The 25,221-nt window shown below is 38.7% G+C and overlaps 1 protein-coding gene across 1 annotated transcript in view; it reads right to left on the bottom strand.

Moving 5' to 3' along the window:
- tmtc1 (transmembrane O-mannosyltransferase targeting cadherins 1) overlaps positions 1–25,221 on the bottom strand; it is a 42,463-nt gene that overhangs the window by 9,062 nt on the left and 8,180 nt on the right. The window contains exons 3-11 of the mRNA XM_056245173.1: positions 18,897–18,970; positions 17,089–17,265; positions 12,313–12,394; positions 11,380–11,483; positions 10,761–10,839; positions 10,570–10,680; positions 5,390–5,511; positions 725–892; positions 285–398 (exon numbers count right to left, since the gene is read on the bottom strand). Of these exons, the coding sequence (XP_056101148.1) occupies positions 285–398; positions 725–892; positions 5,390–5,511; positions 10,570–10,680; positions 10,761–10,839; positions 11,380–11,483; positions 12,313–12,394; positions 17,089–17,265; positions 18,897–18,970 (1,031 nt within the window). The remainder of the gene's footprint in view (positions 1–284; positions 399–724; positions 893–5,389; positions 5,512–10,569; positions 10,681–10,760; positions 10,840–11,379; positions 11,484–12,312; positions 12,395–17,088; positions 17,266–18,896; positions 18,971–25,221) is intronic.

The raw sequence follows: 25,221 nt of genomic DNA, 5'->3' as shown, positions 1-25,221 counted from the left end.
TATAAATAATTATGGTCACACTTTAGATTAGGGTCCAATTCACAACTATTAACCACGACTTTTGCCTTAATAAACTACAAATTACTGCCAATTAATAGTTAGTAAAGTAGTTGTTAAGTTTAGGTATTGTGTAGGATTAAGGGATGTAGAATATGATCATGCAGAATAAGTACTAATAAACAGCCAATATCCTAGTAATATGCTTGCTAATAAGCAACTAGTTCATAGTGAAAATTGGACCCTAAACCATAATTATTATTGTATGTGCCCCACACACACATTACCTGAGGGCTGTTTTATAGTGGTAAATGGCTTCTTGGTTTCGCCCTCTGTCCTTCAGGAAGTTGGCATAGTTGTAATGAACTTTAGCATTGTGAGGTAAAGTCTGAATGCCAGACCTGACGGAGGTGGAAGAAAATAGTTCAGGACCCAGAAGGCATAGAGAAAGAAAACATTCCGCATTCACTATTTAGGAGGAAAATCCAAAGAATGCAAAACTCGATCCATTTCATGCTAATTGCATTAAAAACTTAAATAATGACAGTCAAATACACACGTAAGGGAACATAAAATGTGATAAAAACTAATAACTACAAGCTAGATCAAGATGGTCTAAAGGGCCACAATATACTTCAAGCCAGTAATTGTGTTGCAAAACCCACCTTAAAATCCCCTTAAACTGGTTTATTGTGGATCTTCCAGCAGGAACTGAATATGAACACACCTGAACAGGGCTTCTCTGGAGAGCCAGATCTCATTCTGTTGGACGGTCTTCCAGGAGAAGAGGAGGAGGACAACCAGCATGGACACAGTTAAAGCGGCCGCTCCCCACCGACTGACCACTGAATACAGTCTGTTCAGCCCGTGCACCACCAGAACACAGTAACCCATACTGGACACACACACACACACACACACACACACACAGAGAGAGCGTTATTATAGAAAAAGCTTTGTAATGTGAGAAACACTGCAGAGATTTTAAACAAGCCTTTGTGTATAACAGGTGATGTAGTGTAGAAAGTATTGTGGGTGGGGAAATGTTATATTTTAATGCCATATGGGTGTTGCTAATGCATTTCTCTTTTTTCAGACAGCTAAAGAACTAATTCAAACACATAAAGATGGTGATAACCAACTGGAAAATCTTTAAACTTCACATGCAGATATGAACTACTTCCTAGGGCCAGACAGTGAAACTCTCATGGCGAATGGTAATATGATACCCTTAAAATGTTATGTGTGTGCAAGGGAATAGTTCAAATAAGACTGGGAACAAATGACTTGCGCTAAAAATCATATTCTTGAAAGTATCTTTGAACCTATCTGTAGTATCATTGACACAAATGCTGAATGACAAAATACGCACTGATATTTAGAAGTGCAGGAGCAATTTTTCACAACAAAATCACAGGGAAGAAATAATTCAAATAACATGAATTCCAATGAATTAATGAATATATTAATAGAAAATTAAGTAAAATATTATTTTGCATGGATTATTCTGCATATTAAATAAGATATTTAATACATTCATTTATAATAAATGTATAATACAACATTTTATAATATAAATAATCTTTAAAATATTCCTAAAATATTTATATTTTAGAGATAGAGATAGTAAATATTCAAAATATTATAATTTTATAAAATAGAAATTGTATATATATATATATATATAACAGCATAAAAATGTTGTATAAATATTAAATTATGAATGTTTAAATTTTATAATTACTGAATGAATTTTTCATGTAATTTTATGAACATTTTATGTAATTTTTTGCAGTATTATTATCAAACACTGAATATTGCTAATTATTGTGTAAGACCCTGGTAATATTCACTATCTAGCAAGATACAAACACAAAAGCACATACAAAGTCTCTCCAGCACATCTGTGAATGTGCATATTTAAAGGTAATCATGAGAAGGACAAAACCCTCAATTCTTTAGCCACAGAAAAGGGACTGATCCGATTTCGCATCTCACAGTGTTTATCCTCAGACGCTGGTGTCACTGTGGACACGGTCAAAAACGGCTCAAGTCAAACACAATTACATCAATCTCTCACAGTGTCGACGCAAAGAGCAAGATAAAAATGGGAATGTCTGGTTCGTGTTTTTTGTTGTTACTTATTCAATGCTGGAGTGTTTTTAGGGCTGAATTTGGACTCAATATCCGGTAACACTTTAGTTTAGGGTCCAGTTCTCACTATTAACTTTGCTTATTAGCATGCATATTACTAGGATATTGGCTGTTTATTAGTACTTATAAAGCCCGTAATCCTACCTAGTACCTACCTTACTAACTATTAAGAAGCAGTAAGTAGGCAAACGTCATAGTTAATAGTTCATAGTGAGAACTGGACCCTAATCTAAAGTGTGACCCAATATCCTTCCAGGTTCATTTAGTTTCTTTGTCTCTGCTTTGCCGCACAGGAAATTTATATTTGGAAGGCGACACCTCCCTTTCCCCGTCAACACCCACTCGTCACAAACTGAACATATGAGGACTCCTGCGGCTTCACACACACTTTCACTGCTTCCCACACACGCACACATTCACACACACACTTCTGAAACATGTGGTACATTCACAGTTCAAATGAATTTGTTTTGTAATTCTGTTTTGAAGATACACCAATTGCACTCGATGAGTGTTATGATATTTTGGTCTCCAGATATGGTTTAGGTCTTTCCTTCTATATAAGTCTATAGGATTGTTTTTGCATATTTTACCATGAATAGGGAAAAAATCCCAATCCACTTTCTAAATGCATGTTACTGATCTTGTGAAAGATTCATGTGTATGCTTTATTTTTTTTATGACTAGGGGTGGGACATAATATCAATAGGGCAATATATCGTTGTGGATACGAGTATCGATACGCTGGCGCCAAACATTGATATTTTAATTAATATAAGGAGCTCGAAATAGATTTCCCTGCTCCCAGCATCGCTACTTCATGGCTCCTCGAGGCGGTGCTCAACACACGAATGAGGGAAATGTGAACATAAGTTAACTAGCCAAGGAAAAAAGTTTTTTTTAACGGGATGGTCAAATAATAGTTGCCCCAGCCACGTTTAAGTCCAAAGTCTGGAAAACCTGGACTTAACTTTTTCACAGGCATTTTGTAGACAGATATCGTGATGTATCATTATTGGATTGTCTAGCAATATATTGATTATCACAGAATTGCTGTGATCGTGATATTATCGGTCTCGTGAGCCCTGTATCGTGTAACCCCTATTTATGACCTTGTTTTTCTTAATCAAAGTTTCTTAACTTGATCATCCGGTGAAACGACAGATTTCTTACAGTCAACTGTCGTATTCAGATCTGCCTACATCTAATCAACAACCGACGCATAGAACAAAGTCTCTGCCCTACGTTTTTTCTTTTTTGATAATCCGTGTCACTCTAATGTACATCACAATAGGGAGGAAAAGAACTGTAGCTACTCCCATTTCATTGCAATTTCAAAGGGTGCCACGACATTATTTTAATATGTCCCTTGAGGTTCACATATAATTTTAATAACATTTTTTGCATTAAAAAAACATGTGGAAAAATGAATATTTCCAACCTTCATTATGACCCTCTGTCTGTCTTTAAAGGAGAAGTTCCCTTTTAAAAAAACTTTTGCTGATAATTTACTCACCCCCATGTCATCCAAGATGTCCATGTCTTTCTTTCTTCAGTCGAAAAGAAATTAAGGTTTTTGATGAAAACATTCCAGGATTTTTCTCCATATAATGGACTTTGCTGGGCACCAAACGGTTCAAGGTCCAAAAGACAGTTTCAGTGCAAACTGCAAACTGTTCAAAGGGCTTTAAACGATTCCAGACGATGAATAATGGTCTTATCAAGCGAAACGATCGCTCATTTAAAAAATAAATAACAAAGTTTAAGTTTAATAATGTCAAATGCTCGCCTTGCTCTGTTCTGTGTGACTCTCCTGTTCGAACTCGTTCATCAAAATGAACGAATCTTTTTCCGAGTCAATTCGTTCATTTCGTTCGTTGTTAAATGAACCAAATGACTCGAAAAAAGATTTGTTCATTTTGATGAACGAGTTCGAACAGGAGAGTCACGAACGTGCATCACAGAACAGAGCAAGGCGAGCATTTGACATTATTAAACTTAAACTTTGTTATTTATTTTTTAAATGAGCGATCGTTTCGCTTGATAAGACCATTATTCATCGTCTGGAATCGTTTAAAGCCCTTTGAACAGTTTGCAGTTTGCACTGAAACTGTCTTTTGGACCTTGAACCGTTTGGTGCCCATCAAAGTGCATTATATGGAGAAAATTCCTGGAATATTTTCATCAAAAACCTTAATTTCTTTTCGACTGAAGAAAGAAAGACATGGACATCTTGGATGACATGGGGGTGAGTAAATTATCAGCAAAAGTTTTTTTTAAAGTGAACTAATCCTTTAAGGCTTACAGCCACTAATCTCAGCCTCAACACTTCGGGATTTTTAAAGTTGTCATCTGATTGGTTGAATTCTACAGGATGTCTGGGAGACATGTGTGTCGCGTTCTTTAATGGTCCACCTGGAAATAATGATCCCTTGAAGCCAAACCCCCTCATGGAAGAAGAAAGCCGTCGTGTTTTACAACTGTGACAATGAGCGCTTATCAGGATCAACTAAACGCTGGATTTTCAAAAGTATGAGAAGTATGTAAAGTTTGCGCCATATAAAATACAAAGTCTCCACAGACAAGTGAATCAGAGCCTGAGAGACCTCACATTCCTCTCATAGCTGTGTGCTGATGTGTGTGTGTGTCTGAGACTGAGTGTAAATGGTTGGCCTCTGAGCCGCTCTAATGTGTCTGATCACTATTGCTGTTGGCGCTAACAAAGACAGTGCTACTAATATTTACCCAGCATGCATAGAGAATGGCTGCCTAAATACCAAGATAAGTGCCCATCTGATCCTAACACAGGCCATTAAATTCACTGAGCAGAAACCGCTCATTACTCATAACTAAGTGTACTCAAGGATGTAATGCTGTGTGTACATGTATTTATGTGTGTATGTGGGCGTTTGTCGGGTCACCGCTACACTCCGAGCTAATAAGATAATTTTTTAACATCCTCTATTAAATACCTCGCCTCATTGTCCGTTAATCTCTACAGTTTACATAAACACACACACTCAGTGGTGCATTATGGGAAGCAGGGCTAAAGACAGATTATGTACTGTTATCAGTGGTGTGTGATTCCCACAGCGAGATGAAGGAGAACGAGGGAGAGAAAAATGGGGGTTGAATTTGTAAAGCTCTAAAAAATAAAGTATTTTGCAGAGCAAGGAATGTTTTTAAAGGACATTTTCTCTGGCTGTCGCAATATATTTTCACAGGCACACACACAAACCTGGGCATGTAGAGAACTCTTTCCGCCACCACAAATCCCACGCGGAAGAACAGATTACTGGCTGGGATGAAGGGAAAGACCAGGAACAGCACGCCCACCAACACCTCCTTTCCTTTCATCCTCTATACAAAGAAAGAGAAACAGAGAAAAAGTGAGAAACCAGAGTGGAGAGAGAAACCAGAGTTTTTTTTGCAATTAGAGAAACAAGAACGAAACAAAACCAAACATTTTGTACATTTCCTTCAGAAAATGCCAGTGGCACTTGCCCCTGCAAAACCCGCAGGCACAATATTAGGGCATTGCTATTTTGTTGCTAAGGTGTTGTTATGAAATGCTGTGTTTTTTTTTTTCACGTATTACTATCTGGTTGATATGGTATTCTGAATGGTTTTTAACTGCGTTGCTAAGGTGTTGCTATGAAGTTACTAAGGCATTTGTATTGTGTTTAGCACATTGCTACGATGTCACTATGGTATTCTGAGGGGTTAACTGAGTTGCTATGAGGTTGCTAGGGTGTTGCTTAGGTTTTTAGGGTGAAGTTGCTAAGGGATTCTGAGTGTTTAAGGCATGTTGGTGTGGTATTCGGAGTGTTTTTTAACTGTGTTGCTTAGGTTGTTGCTATGAGGTCGCTATGGTAATCTGGTATTCCGAGTATGTTTTGAGTAAATGTTTTTTTCACCCATTTTTTCATCTGCCAAAGTGAAAATCATAATAGGAAAGTATAAGCATAGGAAACACATAGGAAAATGGGCTTTTATGCTCCACTACAGAGCTTCCATATCTTTATTAGTGTTATTTGAGTGAGTATACTTGAAATATGAGCTAGCGCTGTTTTTATCGATGTACAAGTTCATTAAATATGACAGTTGAGGATTGATGGGTCAATACAGAGATATGAATTGGATATGAAATCTAAGCTAGAGCGAGAGAGGTGGTGGTGTGGGTTAAAATCATAACTGTATCACACTCGGTTTACTTTACATAGGCCGATACGCTGATAAAAAACAAACAATATTACCACAGCCATTGTCTGGAGTCTCATTCTCATTTCCACAGACAATATATGAATGTTTTAATATTGATTTATGCCTTCCAGTACATCAAAAACATTAATTAACTTCAGGTTCAGCAATAAATAAGCAGACATTCTGACATGCAACTGCTGTACCAAGAAATATATTAAATGTGCTGATGACATTCATTCACGGTCACAAATCTCTCTGGCCTGCGTGTGTGTCTGTGTGTTTTGCATGAGACAATTAGCCTAGTAAACATTCCTGCAGAGACAGATTGGAAAGTCATTAGGGTGAATCGTTGGCACGGCTGATCGGAGGACGTGCATGATAGAGGCGTGGCCAAGGATGGTCATGTGACAATGGGATTATGTCAGTGAAATGGGCAGCTATGTATTTTAAGTTCAAGTCAAATGAGCTGCATAGCTTAATTCATGGTATACATTTTTCTGATATTACATAGGTCATATTCTACACTTTGTTAGCTATGTACCTCTAAAGTCCACTTGTTTTATTTTAGTATTATTTTTATTGTATTATAGTATTTATAAATATACTGAATTAGCTTTTGTTTTTATATTTTACATTTTCATTTTAATGTGTTTTGTCATTTTTATTAGTTAGTTTTATATTTTATAATTATTATTTTTTTATTTCTATTTAGCTTTAATTTGTTTTTATTTCAGGTTTTGTTTTAGTAATTTTAGTACTTATTTTATTTTATTAGTTGCCAATGCAACATTTCATTTAAGTTTTTTAATAATTTTTTGTTAACAATAGCAACACTGCTAATAGTGACTTTCGATTGGCTGATCTTCGCATGGCAGGATAGCTCATATAGTCGGTCATAAGCCTAAATAGGTGCTGATGTAAATTATATGGTCATATGCTAATGTGTTCATGATTGTGACTTTATTTGCTTAAAATGTTAAAAGATATTTACCTTATATTTACCAAGACCATAGGCTACTAGATAATAGCTAATTATTATGCGCACTTGGCACCAACTGGACAGGTGTGGGAATTACAGTTAAATGTTTCAATAGATAGTCTGTCAAAACGACCAACAGCCTTGAGATTTTTTCCAACACTGCTAAAAGAATTCAGTCAACAGCGGAAAATATTTGGTTAACGTTACCACTTATATATAATTGTGGAAAAAGAGCAAAAAAAATCCATATGCCCCATTACAAACAGTTCAATACAAACAGGAATCGAAAGCAACGCAAAGCAAAACCAGACAACACTCATAAAACAGAGCCTACAAGTTTATGTTTTTCTGGGAAATATTAGAGGGCTAAAGCTGGGTCATGATGATAGCTTTGGCATTATCCTTTTCGCCAGTTGCCATCTGTTGTCATGGCAGCACAAACAGAGGTCATCCGCAGTCTGTCCCAAAATGTCACTGGGCCAAAATCCATTCAGTTGCCTTCTATAGACTAACACCTCTCTCTCAGCTCTGCTCGTTCCTGCTGGTTCTTCCCCTCAGCCAGCGCTTCATTTGTAAATGAATAATTTCCGGATCAAAATTAAAAGTCGCTGTGACCGACACTGACCATACAACTTAAGTTTCCCCGCAACATACAATGATGTCACTAAACAGTGAAGACATAACTGTAGGAGCATCATTCACAAGTTTCTGCTGTCACGTACAGTATTGAGACCAAAAATTATTCAGTTGATCAGTGATATTCTCTCACCGACGACGTCGTTGTCTTTTCCATTACATCGCTTTCTGATTCTGACTGATCTAAGTCCCGTGCTCGTGTTTCCCGCTATCCTTATTATTAGCCGCTCCATATTTGGGATCGCTTTTGATCAGAAACACCATCAGCTTTACTCGTGGATATGGAAAATGAAAACATGCTCGACTGTCTTTTTGACATTTTGGCGATATTGGTGAATAATTAATTAGGTATACACTCAATCCAAACTTTATGCTACTCTCCAAACTTTAGCCTTTACAGCGCGCAAAACAGTAAGCAAAAAATCACCAACCAATGAGAGTGCTTTTGAACTTAAGAAAGCTGATCAAAAATACATATGCTAAGGGCCAATGGAAAAACATAACCTCCAAATACATCTGCATTAACCCATGTTCACTCTGTCTCTCACTCATCCGTCACCATGTAATTGCACTTGTTTATGCCGGATCGCTAAAAAACAAATGCTGAAACGCAAAAATCCCAAATCTGACATTTTCCGGAAAAGGATCCGGCTCAAATTAAGCACTTCCCTCAGCCCTTCCTTTATTCTCTTTCACCTAGACTTTTTTCAGTTCTTCAATTCCTTTCTATCCTCTTCCCCCTTCCTGAGGTAAGAAGGATAGTTGTGTGATAATAGCATTACAATTTGAGTGAAAATTTGTATCATGTGTCTAGGATGATTTGAGAATGATTCAAAGAGCTTCAATATAAGCAAGAAAATCTGATAGTCGGCACAGAGGAGTCTGTAAAAAGTTTGCTTGATAATTTTGATTAATGCCCAGTGTTGTAGTATTTATAAATATTTTGAATTAGCTTTTATTTTCATATTAGTTTTAGTTTACAATAACAACACTGATACTCACATACGAATAGTGCACACTCTTGTCATAATGTTTCTTTTAAAATCCTAAAACTGCCAGGTTTAAATTGAATTTGAAATCCCAGATTTTCAACGGGGCCTCAGACCTTGAAAGGTACATGAAAGTTTGAACTGATCCTCCAGTCCACTTGTGAAACATTTATAGAATATGAAATCTGAGATTGTTGTCTCTATAAACGGAATGAGAAAACCAGGGTTTTTTTTCACTCTTAAGCATTTGCACACATCCAAACACCTCGACTCGATCAGTAAAAGGAGCAGGCAGTTTACTGACATTGGTCTGTCAGCTTGTCTCAGACACACACTATGAATTATTCAGTCAGTAGATATGAGATCTGCTGAACAGGGACTGGAATATTCTCTCTCTCCTTTTCTTTAATTTTCCCATTCCCCAAGTCTCATTATGTGGAGTCGGATCAGCCATTCTAGAAACGAGAAAAAGCACTGCCAATTTATTTCCGCAAACTCAAGGACCTGTGTAGAGAAATGTGCAGATTTCTAAAAGATCCCCCAAGGACACCGCCAACACAGCGACAAACAACTAATAAACCGTTCTGGGGGTCGACAAAACCTCACTGACATCCTGTCGCAGTTTCAAAAAATGTTTTTAGAAAATGGACCTGTAAATGTTTTATTGGTGGCTGGAGCTTTCAAGCTCTCATAAAACCTTGAATGCTTTGCTGTTATCAGTTTTATTCTAATTCATAGGCTTTTTTAAGCTATTTCAGTGCATAGAAATCTGTAGAAAAATAGAACCTGCATATATCATAAGCACACTACCCACTATGTTAACTTTTTCAATAAATAACCAACAAAAAATATTGGTGTCTTTGACGCTAACAAACAAACACCCGTTGCACAGCAAGCAGGTGCATAAAGGCCCATTCACACCAAGAACGATAACTATAAAGTTATAGTTATTGTCCTTGGTGTGAACAGGAGGACAGGTAGGAATCATGACATTTTGGTCATTCAGGCATTTTAAAAAGTTAAAAAATTTAAACAAAGGTCTTTGACTGCAACAGCAAATGCCTTAAGATGTTCTTTGTCTGAAACTATAATGGTGCTAATAAAGATTCGCAAGCAGTTTTGATGTACTGCTCATTTTTCCAGGGTCTGGGATGCTAAAAGTACATTTACATGGCATATGAAAATGATATATGAATTTCACCGTCAGCATATGTGCCTCACAAAAATTTGCAAGATTGAGATAAGCAGAAATAATGGCCTGGAGAACTGAATAACCTGATAAATAAACAACTCACTTTATGCACGACCTGCGTGAGGAACGTGTGCATTCGCTCACGGGCAAACATCTGCTTCACGTGATGTGAGCGTTTGCACTCATTTACACAGTCGCTGCTATTTTTCACGGGTTGCTATGGCGATGAGTCGTGGAGAATTGCGTTGGGAGGGAAGAACGACAGAACAGGGGGATGTGAGACGGCATGAGTGAAGGCTTTCATATGATCGAAACAGAAAGGGTACGTTTTTCTTAAATTATGACAGAACGAGTCTGCGGAGACGAGGTCTCAGCGGTTGTCTTGACATGAGGATATGTGTGTGTGTGTGTGTGCTCACCTGTAGGTGTGTAACACAGTGTAGGCTCAGTGCCAGCATGACGAGAGCCAAAGTCAGGGAAGCAATATTCCGTCCGTCCCACAGAGACTCCACTAAAGGAATGCTTCCCACCTGTCAATCACAACTCGTGCAATCATCTAACGTTTACTAGAATGTAGTTTGCGCAGTGTGTTTCTGTTGATGCCATTTACCTGCCAATCGTAGCAAAGCACTATGGGAGCCAGTAAGAGCCAGGCATTGAAGGAGAGCAGATAGCAGTATGAAAGAAACCTAAAAAGACAGAAAAGATTTGCTAAATGAATACATGTAAAAAAAAAGTCATAAAACGATTTTCACGTTTTCTGTCACAACATGGATATTTTAAGATTTTTATGCATTCACAGAAAATATTAATGGTTCTTCTTACATAAGATAATTATAGTAGATAAAATCATGCAATAAAACAACAATTCTTCATCCGGTTTTCCTGCTTTTGTGTACGTTCCAAACCACATCAGACCCCACGCTGAATTTGAATGCTGTTATAGTCCATATATTATTCAGTGGATGAGAACATATTTCTCATGACGCAGGAGATTCAGAGAAATAACTCAGGAGAACCCCGCCACATATAAGATTGAAGACACGGAGCAATCAACTGAGGAAACTAAAGTCTTAAGTTCAAGGAAGAGCTAATGAACCGAGCAGAAACAGGTGCGTGATTCATTTGAAACGATGGAAACTAACAAGCAAATGGAGTACGAGTATGTGATTTTGGTCGCAGCCAGTCAAACAGAACTATAAAGAACATAACCGTAACAGAGTGATGACCTGGTGAGCAGATATGGAGAGAAGGATGCTGGATTGTCTTGCTCTGAGAACAGTGGCATGGATCCACCCATCAACCATAAGCGGAAAGACATGATGACTGTAACCTGCAGAAAAACACATTCAAAACTTGTGAAATAGTTACATGAGGTTCAACAAAAATGACATAAATGTCAATGCTAATTTAAATGAAATAAAAATGAAATAAATCAATTATTATAATAAATCAATAATGAAATAAAAAGAAGTTAAATCAAAATAATACAAAATATAATAAAATAAATAAAAATATATCATTTGAACATTAAATAGGTGCTTGTAAAATTGACGATATTATGAAAGGTTAACGTTTATTAAAATATCAGAGGTTCACATGAAAAAAACCCTGTTTATGTTACTGGATTGCTAAAATTATTAGGGAGAGGGACAAATGTGGATACGCCCCTGAACACAAGATTCATCAACATTCCTGAAGAAGAAAGACCCCTGATCCACTAAGAGTCTATTTTCCCAGCTTTTAGTAGGTTGCTATCATATAGATGCTCAAAGATCAAAGCTCACAGACATGAACTAAAAGCCACAAAACATTGATTATGATTTAATGGGGTTAAAAATCGAAGTATAATCCAGGCCAGATCTTTAACCACTAGGGTTGAGAAAGGGCAGAAAACGTCTGATAAATTTCCGGAAACTTTCCATGGGAAGTAAATCAATTTACACAGACTGTATCATAAAGAAATATTAACATTTTGTTTGGTCATAAGAAGACATGCATGCAAACTAAATCAAATTTAAAAAATGACATTTTTGACTGATTTATCCGTTCGTTTCTTTCACTGAACAACAAAAAAGCATGAATGTTGAATAAAATAAACATTTCCCTGATCCCACCCAAAAAGCATTGCAATATTTGGCAGTAAAACTTGAGCTACTTACATGCAACGAGATGACGCAAGCACGTTTGACAAACGGGCAGGAAATTCTGACAAGCTCCTTCAACCTGGAGCCCGACAGATGCCTGGAACGAAACCATAACCAGATGTGACAGTCGTTTACAGACTCCATAACTCAATCAGCTGATGAACTCATTTTCATTCATTAACGACTTAATCAAACCATCAGGGAATTACTTTAGGGGTATATTAATCCGTTCACCGTTGCTCTCAATTAATTACCTCTACATCTTGAGCTGCAAGAAATCGAGTGAAAACACACATGCAATGCAGACAAACACTCTCTCACAGCCCTCTTTATAAGACTTTAAACCGCCGCTCTAAACTGAAACGCCATCATCCTTCTTTGAGAGTGCCGGGATGTACAGTGAATTTTAATTCAGCGTGACATGACACCATGACAGCTGTGACTGGAAATGTGGGGTGAGATGAATGAAAGAAAAGAAGAGGCGAGAGAAGGAGGTGGGGGAGGAATGGAGCTCAGGCAGTACATCGCACTTCTGCTGATTGATTCAGTAAAGAGTTGGAGAGAGCTCAGCTTAATGACTATGTGCGTGAATGTGCGTGAATGTGTGTGTGCGCATCAGTGCTTTTCAGAGCGTATTGTACTCCAGGGATCGTAACCGTGCTCAAAGACAGCACAGAATTGAAAAAAAAAAATGCAAGCCTCCTGTCTCTATCCTTGCCCTTCGTCGCTACTTCCATTTTCTGCAGTTTTTTTTTTCGTTAAAAGAAAATGAGAATGGGTTTTACACCGAACAAAGAATGTTTAAAACAAATGTTGATTCTATTTACTTTATTAACTTACTGTGATCAATTCCTCAGTGCATGTTATTCAAAAGAAATACAAATAGTCCAAACTTTCCTTTTCTGATGACAAATGATGCCACCAAGTTTCAACCAATGGAGAAGTTCCCGGTCTTATTACGAACGATTCATTTGTGCATGCTATTCCAAAGAAATTAAATTATTAAATCTAGATCTACATTAAAATATAAACACTTTCTCTGCCTCTAAAACAACTTTCCTTTTCAAATGACATCACCAAAGCCACCAAGTTTCAGCCAATGGGGGCTGGTCGTGCTACAGAAGGGGAGGAGTCCTACACAAAATGCAAACTGGCACGCTAATTAAATAAAAAAATGTCCCCTCATTTCCACCTGAACTTGGAAATATATCACTTTATAGGGAAGTAAATCGGGTTGCAAATGCAGATAAATGCAGAAATCCAGATAAACAATCCTTTTAATGGAATTGGGAGCATTTACTTAATGCCAGCCGTTTGTGAGGAGTTAGTAACTGATACTCTTATGAATATTACACTGGTGTAGAGTTACAGGAGAGAAAACAAGTGTTAGCTTATGCATTTAATAATAACAAAGCCCACAGGGCACACTCCACCCCCTCACACACTCACCAAAACTGAGAGACAGCGTGTCTGCGGGCCTTATGATGACTATCAGTCACAATCACACACTCACACACTGTGTGTGTGTGTGTGTGTGTGTGTGTGTGTGTGAGAGAGGGTTTGTGTCTCGTGTCCTCCCCAGGGTCACGGGTAGCAGCAAAGGTTTATGGGCACTTTTGAAAATCAAATAAAGCTACAGCCCTCATTCCCCAGAGGGAGACGCAGACGGAGAGAGGAACCTTTCCTTTGCTGTTCTTCAAGGCTGAGGAGAGTGTTCATGCCCGCCAGCGTCACTCTGTTTGTAGAAATGACACAGATGTTCTTTTCTGCCGTCACTGAAGAAGCTGTGTCTGTTAACTTCCGAATCAGCTCATAAATATTCCTTCAATCTAATAATCTACCTAATATGGCATGCTCACTGAAAAGGGTACTAAAAATGATAGTTTTTCAACAAATGGTTAGTGAAACAAGGTGCTCAATCATTGGAAAAATGTAGCTCATCAACCTGAGGAGGTCAAACTTTAAAAAATGTAAAAAAAATTAAGACAACTCACATAAGTTTGTAAGTTTTGCAAGTGTTACTAAAATTTAGCACGTGTTTAAATGAAATACTGTACATGATTTGTTATTTTGTCATTTTCATTGAATAAAGGACATTTTTAAAATACTACATTTATAAAAATTTTACAAAGTGGATTTTATAGGACAATAATGCAGTGGCTTAAATAGGGTTATGTACTAAAAATGTTGAACACTAAATCATTTGTTAAAGCTAAATATTATATATTAGTATTAACTAAAAAAAGTATTAATTGCATGTAGGATTATAATCGAGAACCTAAAAACCTTTGAGATGTTTAAAAAAAAAACATTTAAGGGGGATACAGTCATATGATTCATTTAAACCCACTTTACATGCCGATAATAATTTATATAACATATCCAACAGATTTACAACAGACTCTATTGCTTTAAAAGAAATAGATCAAAGTATTCCAGATTTGTAGAATGTGGCGCATGCTCATACATAACCACAAATAAACACTACAAACATCATATCATCAATACTAAATGTCTTAATAATGGATTAAACGTGCTTTTGCTACTAGGTGTTAGATGTAATGTTTATCTCTGAGGTAATGCGCTCTGCGACTAATGCGGAGGAATAGATGCATGTCTTGTGTTTTTGATCTCTGCAGAACACATGGGAGCGTTGAGAGACTCAATTGCACAAACATAGCTGGCACTGAACATTTAACCGATTGGTGCTGTAGCAATATGTGTTAGACAACATCATGCATTACTGCAAAGTGATAAATAAAGGGATGCACGATGTATCACAGATGTTGCAGTTGGCCACACAACATTCCCTATTATTTGCAAACGTGTTCTGAGTGGTTTCTAGGGCATTAGAAGTGGTTCAAATGCTGTTAGGACTGTTAATGTCATAATTAAACCACGCATTGACAACTACTACACCTCATAACCACGAGTATTAGTTATAAAATAAATGTCGTCCTCTTCCAAATACCCATACGTTTCTCTGTAAGCCCTAATGGATGAAATAGGGGTTTCATTACACTATCAAAACTGCAAAGATGGTCCAGAAACTTGTTAGCCTGGGGGAGAGGAATGAGCATGGGATTGTGTGCGAATGTGTGTACAGGGGTGTAATGTTTGCACACAGCACTCAAGGATCAGTCTGACATCTCAGTCGTGTGTCTCCTTCAGTAATGAGAACCCAAGGGCCAGTCAAGGGGTCCCTCTCTATTTCCCACTCACTGATGAGCCCCTTTGTTCAGCTTTTCACATTCTCGCAGAGTGTAGACCCACTGGACACAGAGCACATTTTAAGTAGCTGAGACTGTAATTGAAGCAAATGAGGTTCACACTATGAGAGAGAGAGTTTGGGTTGAGTCTGAGAGCGCGATTGCTGTTTGTCTCGCCTGATTGACTCTCTTTGAATGCCAATTACCGCCACAGCTGAACGAAAGTGCCGAGCTGTAATTGGGAGATTGCTTTGTGTATTATCCATCACAGATCTGTGCTGATCTTTGGCTAGATTCTCTGCTCGTACAATTTGTTTGGTACCAGTTAAACAAGAAGTCGTCCTTTAAATGATTAAAGAAGCAAAAAACGAATTAGCTGATAAAAAAAAAAAAAACAACAACAAAAAACAGTAGGCGATAAATAGACACACGTGATGCAAATTTTGTCATTTGTGCTCATGATGCAACATAAGGCGGATGATTAAGCTATATTATATTATATTATTATTTTGTTTTACTTTTTGTTTTATATATATATATATATATACACACACACACACAAAGTATATTTACAAACTTTTATGTTAGATGCGATTAATCGTGATTAATCAATTTGACAAAACTAATGTATATAAATAAATATATATACTGTATATATATATATGTTTACTAATACATTTTAATATATGAAAAATGCTACATGTTACAATGCCAGAGATGCAAATGATACAAGTTATTATATAATAAGTGAATTTATTAAAACTGATATTTTGCACTGATTTATAGAAATGAACTGAACCTACCACCGCGTTTTTGAACGTGAAAGTAACCTAATGGCATAATGGCATGCGATTTAGAAATGGCTCAAAAGAAAACGCATTAAATCATTGCAATATTCATGAATATTCATGAAAAAAATCCATGTCGATATATTGGGAATATTCGATAGTAGTTTCCTGAAAGGACAAGACCCAAGGTCAGACCGTGCTTCGGCATGCATTTACATGTTTTGATGAGCTAAGCTAATTTTCAGACGGTACAATACAACCAGTCAATGTCTGTCTAGGGACCGTCGATCGTTAACCGCCTCCTAATGAACTGAATGAGTGTCTGTGCTATGTGATCCGACTGCATGTGACGAATGTGTATAGGTCACTTATGGCACTGTCTCAGCCTTGGGTTGAAGATTGAAAGCACATGGCTGCTCCGATGCCCAGGACACAATGGAATTCTCCATAAACATTCCATGCAAGATTCCGTTATAGACAGACACAGACGGCCTTCTCCGAGCTCTTTACATGCCACTTCTATACACAACACAACAGATATGATAGAAATGATTGCCATTTCAGATCTAAATGAAAAAGATGACCTTAAAACTCGATCGACAAATCAAAGACAATTAAGATTTGAGAAAATACGCCTAAAAATGATACAATTTGATATAAATAACGTCATGTCGTCATGCTTGTTGAATGTAAAAATATCAACACAATGACACCCAGTGCCGCCCGAGGCAATGCCAGCCAACAATAATTAACATCTGCAAATAATCTAGTATAGTGAGCATACAAACACTTACAAGATGAGCGGCTTGCGGCAGAGCACCAGGAAATCATAGAGGACGCACACACCAAACACAGTAATGCCCGTCTCTTTCACCAGCATGGCACAGGTGCCCAACAACAGACTGAGAGCCAGTGACAAGACTGACACTGTAGTGGGAAACTCGTCCGCCATTCTGCTCGCTGACACACTCCTGGAAGAAAAAAAAGAAGTCATATTACGCTACAATTCAAGGTCAGTTTGCTTTTATTCAGCAAGGATGTATAAAGTTGATCAAAAGTAGCAGTAAGGACATTTATAATGTTACAAAAGATTTCTATTTCAAAGAGTTTCCACAAAAATATAAAGCAGCACAACAGTTTTCAACATTGATAATAATAATAATGATATGAAATATTTATTGAGCACCAAATCATCATATCACAATAATTTCTGGAGTAATAATGCTGGAAATTCAGCTTTGCAAAACAGGAATAATGACATTTCAAAATATATTAAAGGTGCTCTACGTAACTTTTAGCGGCCTCTAGTGGTGATGTTTCAGATTGCAACCAAATTTTACAAGAGCGCTCGTGCTCGCACTCATAGACAATACCGTCTATTACGCAAATATCTCGGCGAATACTTGACGGATTCGACGAGCACCGAGCTCGTTGGGACCATCTAGTCGAGCTGAAAAGAACCATATAAGTTCCATAGTTTTTGGTGGGGTTTTCGCGGAGATATTAGCAGAAAACTATCGGGCGCGCTGCAAAATTGCGGACACCGGTGACGTCACGATCTCAGAAGAAAATCGGTCGTATCTCTGGAACGCAAAGACCCAGAGAGCTCAAATTCGGGGGAGGAGGTCCCAGGAACCCTTGCCCGAACGCTAGAGTGGCGGGCCTCGGGGATGCCCCCTACCGGATCGCCGTTCGCTGGGACCCCCGATTTCGAACGGCTATAACTCGGGGAGCCGGGCGATTTGGACCTCGGGGGTGGGCTCGTTCGAAAGGCCCCGTCCAGCACTACGAACGATTAGAGTCTTGGGAATATTGATCAAAGATTGACCGAGATATAAGCCGAAAAACGTGCGCCTTTAACCGGACGTAACTCCCTGACCGTCTACAATAGACTGTATATAAGGAGAAAGGCTCGGGAGCGTGCATGCACGTCACATCCGTTGGATTTTGCGGTAAATCCGACCCGGAGACTTCACATAGAAATAGGAATACTGGCCTTCAGAGGTAATAGCAAAACTCGACAAGTGGATCATTTTAATGTGTGATTACAACCCCTTCACACACAGGCAATAAAAAAAAGGATTCATTTTAGTAGAAAAGTTACATAGAGCACCTTTAAAATAGAGAACAATTATTTTAAATTGTAATGATATTTCTCAATAATACTGTTTTACTTATTTTGATCAGGTAAATGAAGCTTTGGTGAGCATCAGAGAAAACACTACTGTATTCTGACAGCAAGTAAATATGTTTCCTCTAAGACCGACAAACAATTTAGATGTTATGGCAGAAAAAACTAACTTGGTTTGCGTAGTCTGACAATGTCACACAATACATAATAATCAAAATAAATAAATTAGATTCTTTTGATCTGATTTATAATAATTTTCAATACTAACAATTTGGTAAACAATTGCAATCGAACGCATCATGAAATCAAAAATTTCGTCAAGGTTCGGTTTGATAAGATTAAACAAATTGTATTTTGGATACAAATTAATCGATTATAATTATTTTTAGAATTATAAATCAATTAATCAATTCAGTAATGGATGCATTGCATGTTCAATACAGATCTGTATGAAAAATACTCAGCTGTTACCTAATATAGGAGAGAAAGGCCAGGAGGAACAACATGCTGGCTAACACATCTGCTCTCCCAACGATCCCAGACACCTGTAACACACAAGCATGACACATTTATAATCCATCGTGCTAATGTAACAAAACCATCAGATTATCAACAAACTTGCATGAATTGTATCTTTATTACAGGAACTGTCTGGCACTAGGTTTGCAGATTCAGTCCAGGTCCACTAGCCAGATATTTATGGGGCCGTTTACATTTTTAACTAAAAACAGAAACCTTATGAGTTTTAGCCATTCGTTTACACGAAAATGGCATTTTGGGGGCCTGAAAAATGCAAACTTATGAAAACGGTTTTCAAAGTGCACGTTTAAAAAAAAAAATTATATAGTTATCATCTCCATGTAAACTACAAAAACGCGAATTTGTGAAACCGGTGATGTCATTGAATGCGTATTAAGTGTTCAGTCTATAGGCACGTAGTGTTTCTTTACAAAGTGACATCGCCATCAACTGGCCTGGCAGCAGAATACAGCGTTTTTAGTCTTCTTTTTTTTTTTGCGGATCCGTGTGAACAGGGATCGTTTTAACAATGTTGTCGTCTGTACGAGAAAAACGCAAAGGAAAAACTTTTTTGTTTTAGTAAATCGTTGTTGTGTAAATGTACCCTATATCTACATCTATATTCAGCACATAAATGCAGCAGCCGGACTGTAATACCAAACACATACACACACACATCTCGAAAACGGACCTATCAGCAAACCTAGTGCCAGACTTTCACAGTTGCAGTAATAAAGCATTGCTTTCAGTGTCAATGTCATTAAGCCTCTCTTCCAAAACGGTTTGAGTAGTGATGCCCATTACTGAAGCTATCCTACATTCTCATTAAATTCTCTTCCATTGTGGCAGCTTTGCCAGTGAGGGTGATGTAAAAGTGTGAATTGTATGAGGAAAGGGTGGATAAATCTATGTGTGTGTTTGTTTGCAATGAGGCAGAGACATTTAATGATCACATCTTTATAGGACAAATGGTCTCACAAAACTCAAATGAGGGGGAAGAAAGAGCGGGAAGGAGAAAACGAAAACGTGAGGGCAAGAGGGAGAGAGATTTATTTCCCTGCCGCTGTCTGCTCCGTCCTTTTATCGTCCCATCCCCCTAAATACGCACACCATCCTTAACATCCGCTTATCCTCTCCAATCTGTTTGCATGCACTTTTTTTCCTCCTTGTTTTTGCCAGAGGCACAAATGTTAAAATGATCCCACACTTCACATCTGGAGGGTTTCTGAAGCCCATCCCCCCCAGAGGCAGAATTCCATGGAATTATACACACACTTCCAGAAGACACACCCCGGAGCAACAGACCATACATGCACCACTGGTGAGGGACAGGGAGTAAGTGTGTGTGTGTGTGTGTGTGTGTGTGTGTGTGTGTGTGTGTGTGTGTGTGTGTGTGTGTGTGTGTGTGTGTGTGTGTCTGTGTGTGTTTTTGCACTGCTCCGAGACATCTTCAATGTAAACATATAAAAGCCCACTGGCCCTTCCTACAGCTCAGCGTCTGTGTGGTGTTACGGTCCGGCTGCTGTGTTTATGGGCTGAATATACACTCACCTAAAGGATTATTAGGAACACCATACTAATACGGTGTTTGACCCCCTTTCGCCTTCAGAACTGCCTTAATTCTACGTGGCATTGATTCAACAAGGTGCTGAAAGCATTCTTTAGAAATGTTGGCCCATATTGATAGGATAGCATCTTGCAGTTGATGGAGATTTGTGGGATGCACATCCAGAGCACGAAGCTCCCGTTCCACCACATCCCAAAGATGCTCTATTGGGTTGAGATCTGGTGACTGTGGGGGCCATTTTAGTACAGTGAACTCATTGTCATGTTCAAGAAACCAATTTGAAATGATTTGAGCTTTGTGACATGGTGCATTATCCTGCTGGAAGTAGCCATCAGAGGATGGGTACATGGTGGCCATAAAGGGATGGACATGGTCAGAAACAATGCTCAGGTAGGCTGTGGCATTTAAACGATGTCCAATTGGCACTAAGGGGCCTAAAGTGTGCCAAGAAAACATCCCCCACACCATTACACCACCACCACCAGCCTGCACAGTGGTAACAAGGCATGATGGATCCATGTTCTCATTCTGTTTACGCCAAATTCTGACTCTACCATCTGAATGTCTCAACAGAAATCGAGACTCATCAGACCAGGCAACATTTTTCCAGTCTTCAACTGTCCAATTTTGGTGAGCTCTTGCAAATTGTAGCCTCTTTTTCCTATTTGTAGTGGAGATGAGTGGTACCCGGTGGGGTCTTCTGCTGTTGTAGCCCATCCGCCTCAAGGTTGTGCGTGTTGTGGCTTCACAAATGCTTTGCTGCATACCTCGGTTGTAACGAGTGGTTATTTCAGTCAAAGTTGCTCTTCTATCAGCTTGAATCAGTCGGCCCATTCTCCTCTGACCTCTAGCATCAACAAGGCATTTTCGCCCACAGGACTGCCGCATACTGGATGTTTTTCCCTTTTCACACCATTCTTTGTAAACCCTAGAAATGGTTGTGCGTGAAAATCCCAGTAACTGAGCAGATTGTGAAATACTCAGACCGGCCCGTCTGGCACCAACAACCATGCCACGCTCAAAATTGCATAAATCACCTTTCTTTCCCATTCTGACATTCAGTTTGGAGTTCAGGAGATCGTCTTGACCAGGACCACACCCCTAAATGCATTGAAGCAACTGCCATGTGATTGGTTGATTTTATAATTGCATTAATGAGAAATTGAACAGGTGTTCCTAATAATCCTTTAGGTGAGTGTAGATGTAAATGTCTGGCTAGTGGAACTATCAGCAAATCTAGCGCCAGACTTTCACAGTTGCTGTAATAAAGCAGTCATCCATTAAAAGCATGTATAAATGCTGCCTCTGGGTCATATTGAAATAATAGTATTTATGAGATAAGCGCACATGAACGCCACCCTAATGTCGTAATGGATGCAGCAACTAGGGAATGCTGCCATTATCATACGTTTTTCATTTAGAGTATTGCTTGTATTATCCATTATTAAAACATCAAAAAGATAAACGTGGAATTTTTGCACCATTAACATGATCATAAAATACATTTAAATTATATACACTCACCGGCCACTTTATTAGGTACCCCATGCTAGTAACGGGTTGGACCCCTTTTGCCTTCAGAACTGCCTCAATTCTTCGTGGCATAGATTCAACAAGGTGCTGGAAGCATTCCTCAGGGAGTTTGGTCCATATTGACATGATGGCATCACACAGTTGCCGCAGATTTGTCGGCTGCACATCCATGATGCGAATCTCCCGTTCCACCACATCCCAAAGATGCTCTATTGGGTTGAGATCTGGTGACTGTGGAGGCCATTTTAGTACAGTGAACTCATTGTCATGTTCAAGAAACCAATTTGAAATGATTAGAGCTTTGTAACATGGTGGAAGTAGCCATCAGAGGATGGGTACATGGTGGCCATAAAGGGATGGACATGGTCAGAAACAATGCTCAGGTAGGCCGTGGCATTTAAACGATGCCCAATTGGCACTAAGGGGCCTAAAGTGTGCCAGGAAAACATCCCCCACACCATTACACCACCACCACCAGCCTGCACAGTGGTAACAAGGCATGATGGTTCCATGTTCTCATTCTGTTTACGCCAAATTCTGACTCTAACATCTGAATGTCTCAACAGAAATCGAGACTCATCAGACCAGGCAACATTTTTCCAGTCTTCAACTGTTCAATTTTGGTGAGCTCTTGCAAATTGTAGCCTCTTTTTCCTATTTGTAGTGGAGATGAGTGGTACCCGGTGGAGTCTTCTGCTGTTGTAGCCCATCCGCCTCAAGGTTGTGCGTGTTGTGGCTTCACAAATGCTTTGCTGCATACCTCGGTTGTAACGAGTGGTTATTTCAGTCACTGTTGCCCTTCTATCAGCTCGAACCAGTCTGGCCATTCTCCTCTGACCTCTGGCATCAACAAGGCATTTCTGCCCACAGAACTGCCGCTCACTGGATGTTTTTTCTTTTTCGGACCATTCTCTGTAAACCCTAGAGATGGTTGTGCGTGAAAATCCCAGTAGATTAGCAGTTTCTGAAATACTCAGACCAGCCCTTCTGGCACCAACAATCATGCCACGTTCAAAGTCACTCAAATCACCTTTCTTCCCCATACTGATGCTTGGTTTGAACTGCAGGAGATTGTCTTGACCATGTCTACATGCCTAAATGCACTGAGTTGCCGCCATGTGATTGGCTGCTTAGAAATTAAGTGTTAATGAGCAGTTGGACAGGTGTACCTAATAAAGTGGCCGGTGAGTGTATATATATATACACATATATATAAAATTAGAGAATAATAGTGGAAGCACATTTATTTTGATCAAATTCTCTAATTCGTCACAATCCGCAAATTGTGTCCTTATAATGTTACTGTCATTTTTGTCAAATGCACTGCAAACCTAGTTAAAGATTTCGTTCGACTGTACTGCTGGAATGACAAATAACTCCAATCCAATCCAATCTAATCTAATCTAAAAGGACCGCATTCCTGATCTATTGTGTCTTAAGACATTTGGTCCTGAAAGTAGATCCATGAATCTCTAGGGACCTTTCCAATTTCCCCCCCCTCAATAGCGACTTCTTCTAAGATTGGAGTTTAAATGCACACACACACACATCTGTAGGGTAATTGTAAATCAAGCTGGAGATCTGAAACGCTGCACTTCTCAGAAAGACCCACAGCTATACCTCATTTCAGCCAATTACCTAATTCGACAGGAATTCCTCAGAAACAGCTGCAGCCGGGCCCTGCCCTGCCAACGCAGAGGAACACGCACCAACTGCTGTCCCACTGCAGCGAAACCAAATCTATCAACAGTTTTTCCACTCACACACCTTTCAAAACCCTTATAAGGGACAGATAACTTACACAAATACACTTTGTCGCACATGCACAGCCAAAAGCCGATTTTTAACAAACAGAATACAGTGCATGAGTGCGCTAGAAAGGTTAAGATCAGGAAAATATGAGTCAAGGATAGAAGAATATAATAAGAGAAAAAGTGTCATTAATGCAAGGACAAAATGTATTTTTCAATTACAAGACACCATGATCAGTGTCCAGCGCGAGGTGCTGGATGTCAGTGAAGGACTGGGTCCGACAGATGGTCAGCAGGTTGGCGGCAGGCTTCAGTACAGTCTCCAGGGAGAGACAGAACGCCAGTGAACGGAGGCCTTTCATCCTCCATCGGGACCCTGCTGATGCCTGTCAAGTGATGCTCCTCTCGACTAACAACTAGCCAACTGACTCCCTGCTGTGAGGACAAACCTGCGGTTGCAAGCTGGGTGACGCACATCTCTAGGATGAGCCGAACAGAGGATCTGGATCTGACGCAGAGGATCTGACGCTGGATATCGTTTACTATGATATTGACTCGACTCAACCCAGCTTCACTGGCACGAGCATCACAGTACATACACACTACTACCGCTCAAAGTTTGGAATAATGTTTTTGAAAGAAAGCTCAGGAAGGCTGCATTTATTTGCTCAAAAATACAGTAAAAAGAGTAACATTGAGAAATATTATTACAATTTAAAAAAACTGTTTTATATTAATATATTTGAATATATTTTAAAATATAGTGCATTCTATCTGGTTTATGTGATGGCTGAATTTTCACCAGCCATTACGGCAGTCTTCGGTGTTTAATTCAATTTAACAATATTACTGTTTTACTGTATTTTTGATCAAATAAATCCAGCCAGGCTGAGCATAAGAGACTTCTTTTAAAAAGATTATTCCATATATTTGAGCGGTAGTGCATATTTGTGTGTATGTGTGTGTGTATACACACTCATATATATATAATATACACACACACACATATATATATATACACACTGTATACAGATATATGTAAATATGCTCTACTGGTCAAATATGTTTGCTCTTTATATATAGAGTGCATGCACGTGCCATGAGGAAGGGTTTTCTGAGGTAAGAGACTTTTTATTTTGTTACAAAACTTACATTAGAAAAATGACAGTGCCAGCCTGACAACATCTCATCTGACAGATACTGAATCAGGACAACACGTTTTTCTCAGACACTTTTACATAAACCGCGTCTGACAGAAGAATCAACAGCAGTGTCGCCAAGTCCGCGGTTTTTCACGGCCACTTTTACACGGTTTGTCAACCCTCCGGTTGAGAAACACTAATATAAATAATTTAAATTATATTGGTTTGTGAGTAAATACATTTTTTTTATGTTGATCATTGAATCAGATTCAAAATGTTTAATG

Source organism: Rhinichthys klamathensis, unplaced genomic scaffold (assembly GCF_029890125.1).
Source record: "Rhinichthys klamathensis goyatoka isolate OS25496 unplaced genomic scaffold, OSU_Roscu_1.1 h1tg000029l_1, whole genome shotgun sequence".
Taxonomy (NCBI): domain Eukaryota; kingdom Metazoa; phylum Chordata; class Actinopteri; order Cypriniformes; family Leuciscidae; genus Rhinichthys; species Rhinichthys klamathensis.
Note: the sequence above shows the minus strand (reverse complement) of the source record. Positions and strands in the feature narration are given on the sequence as shown.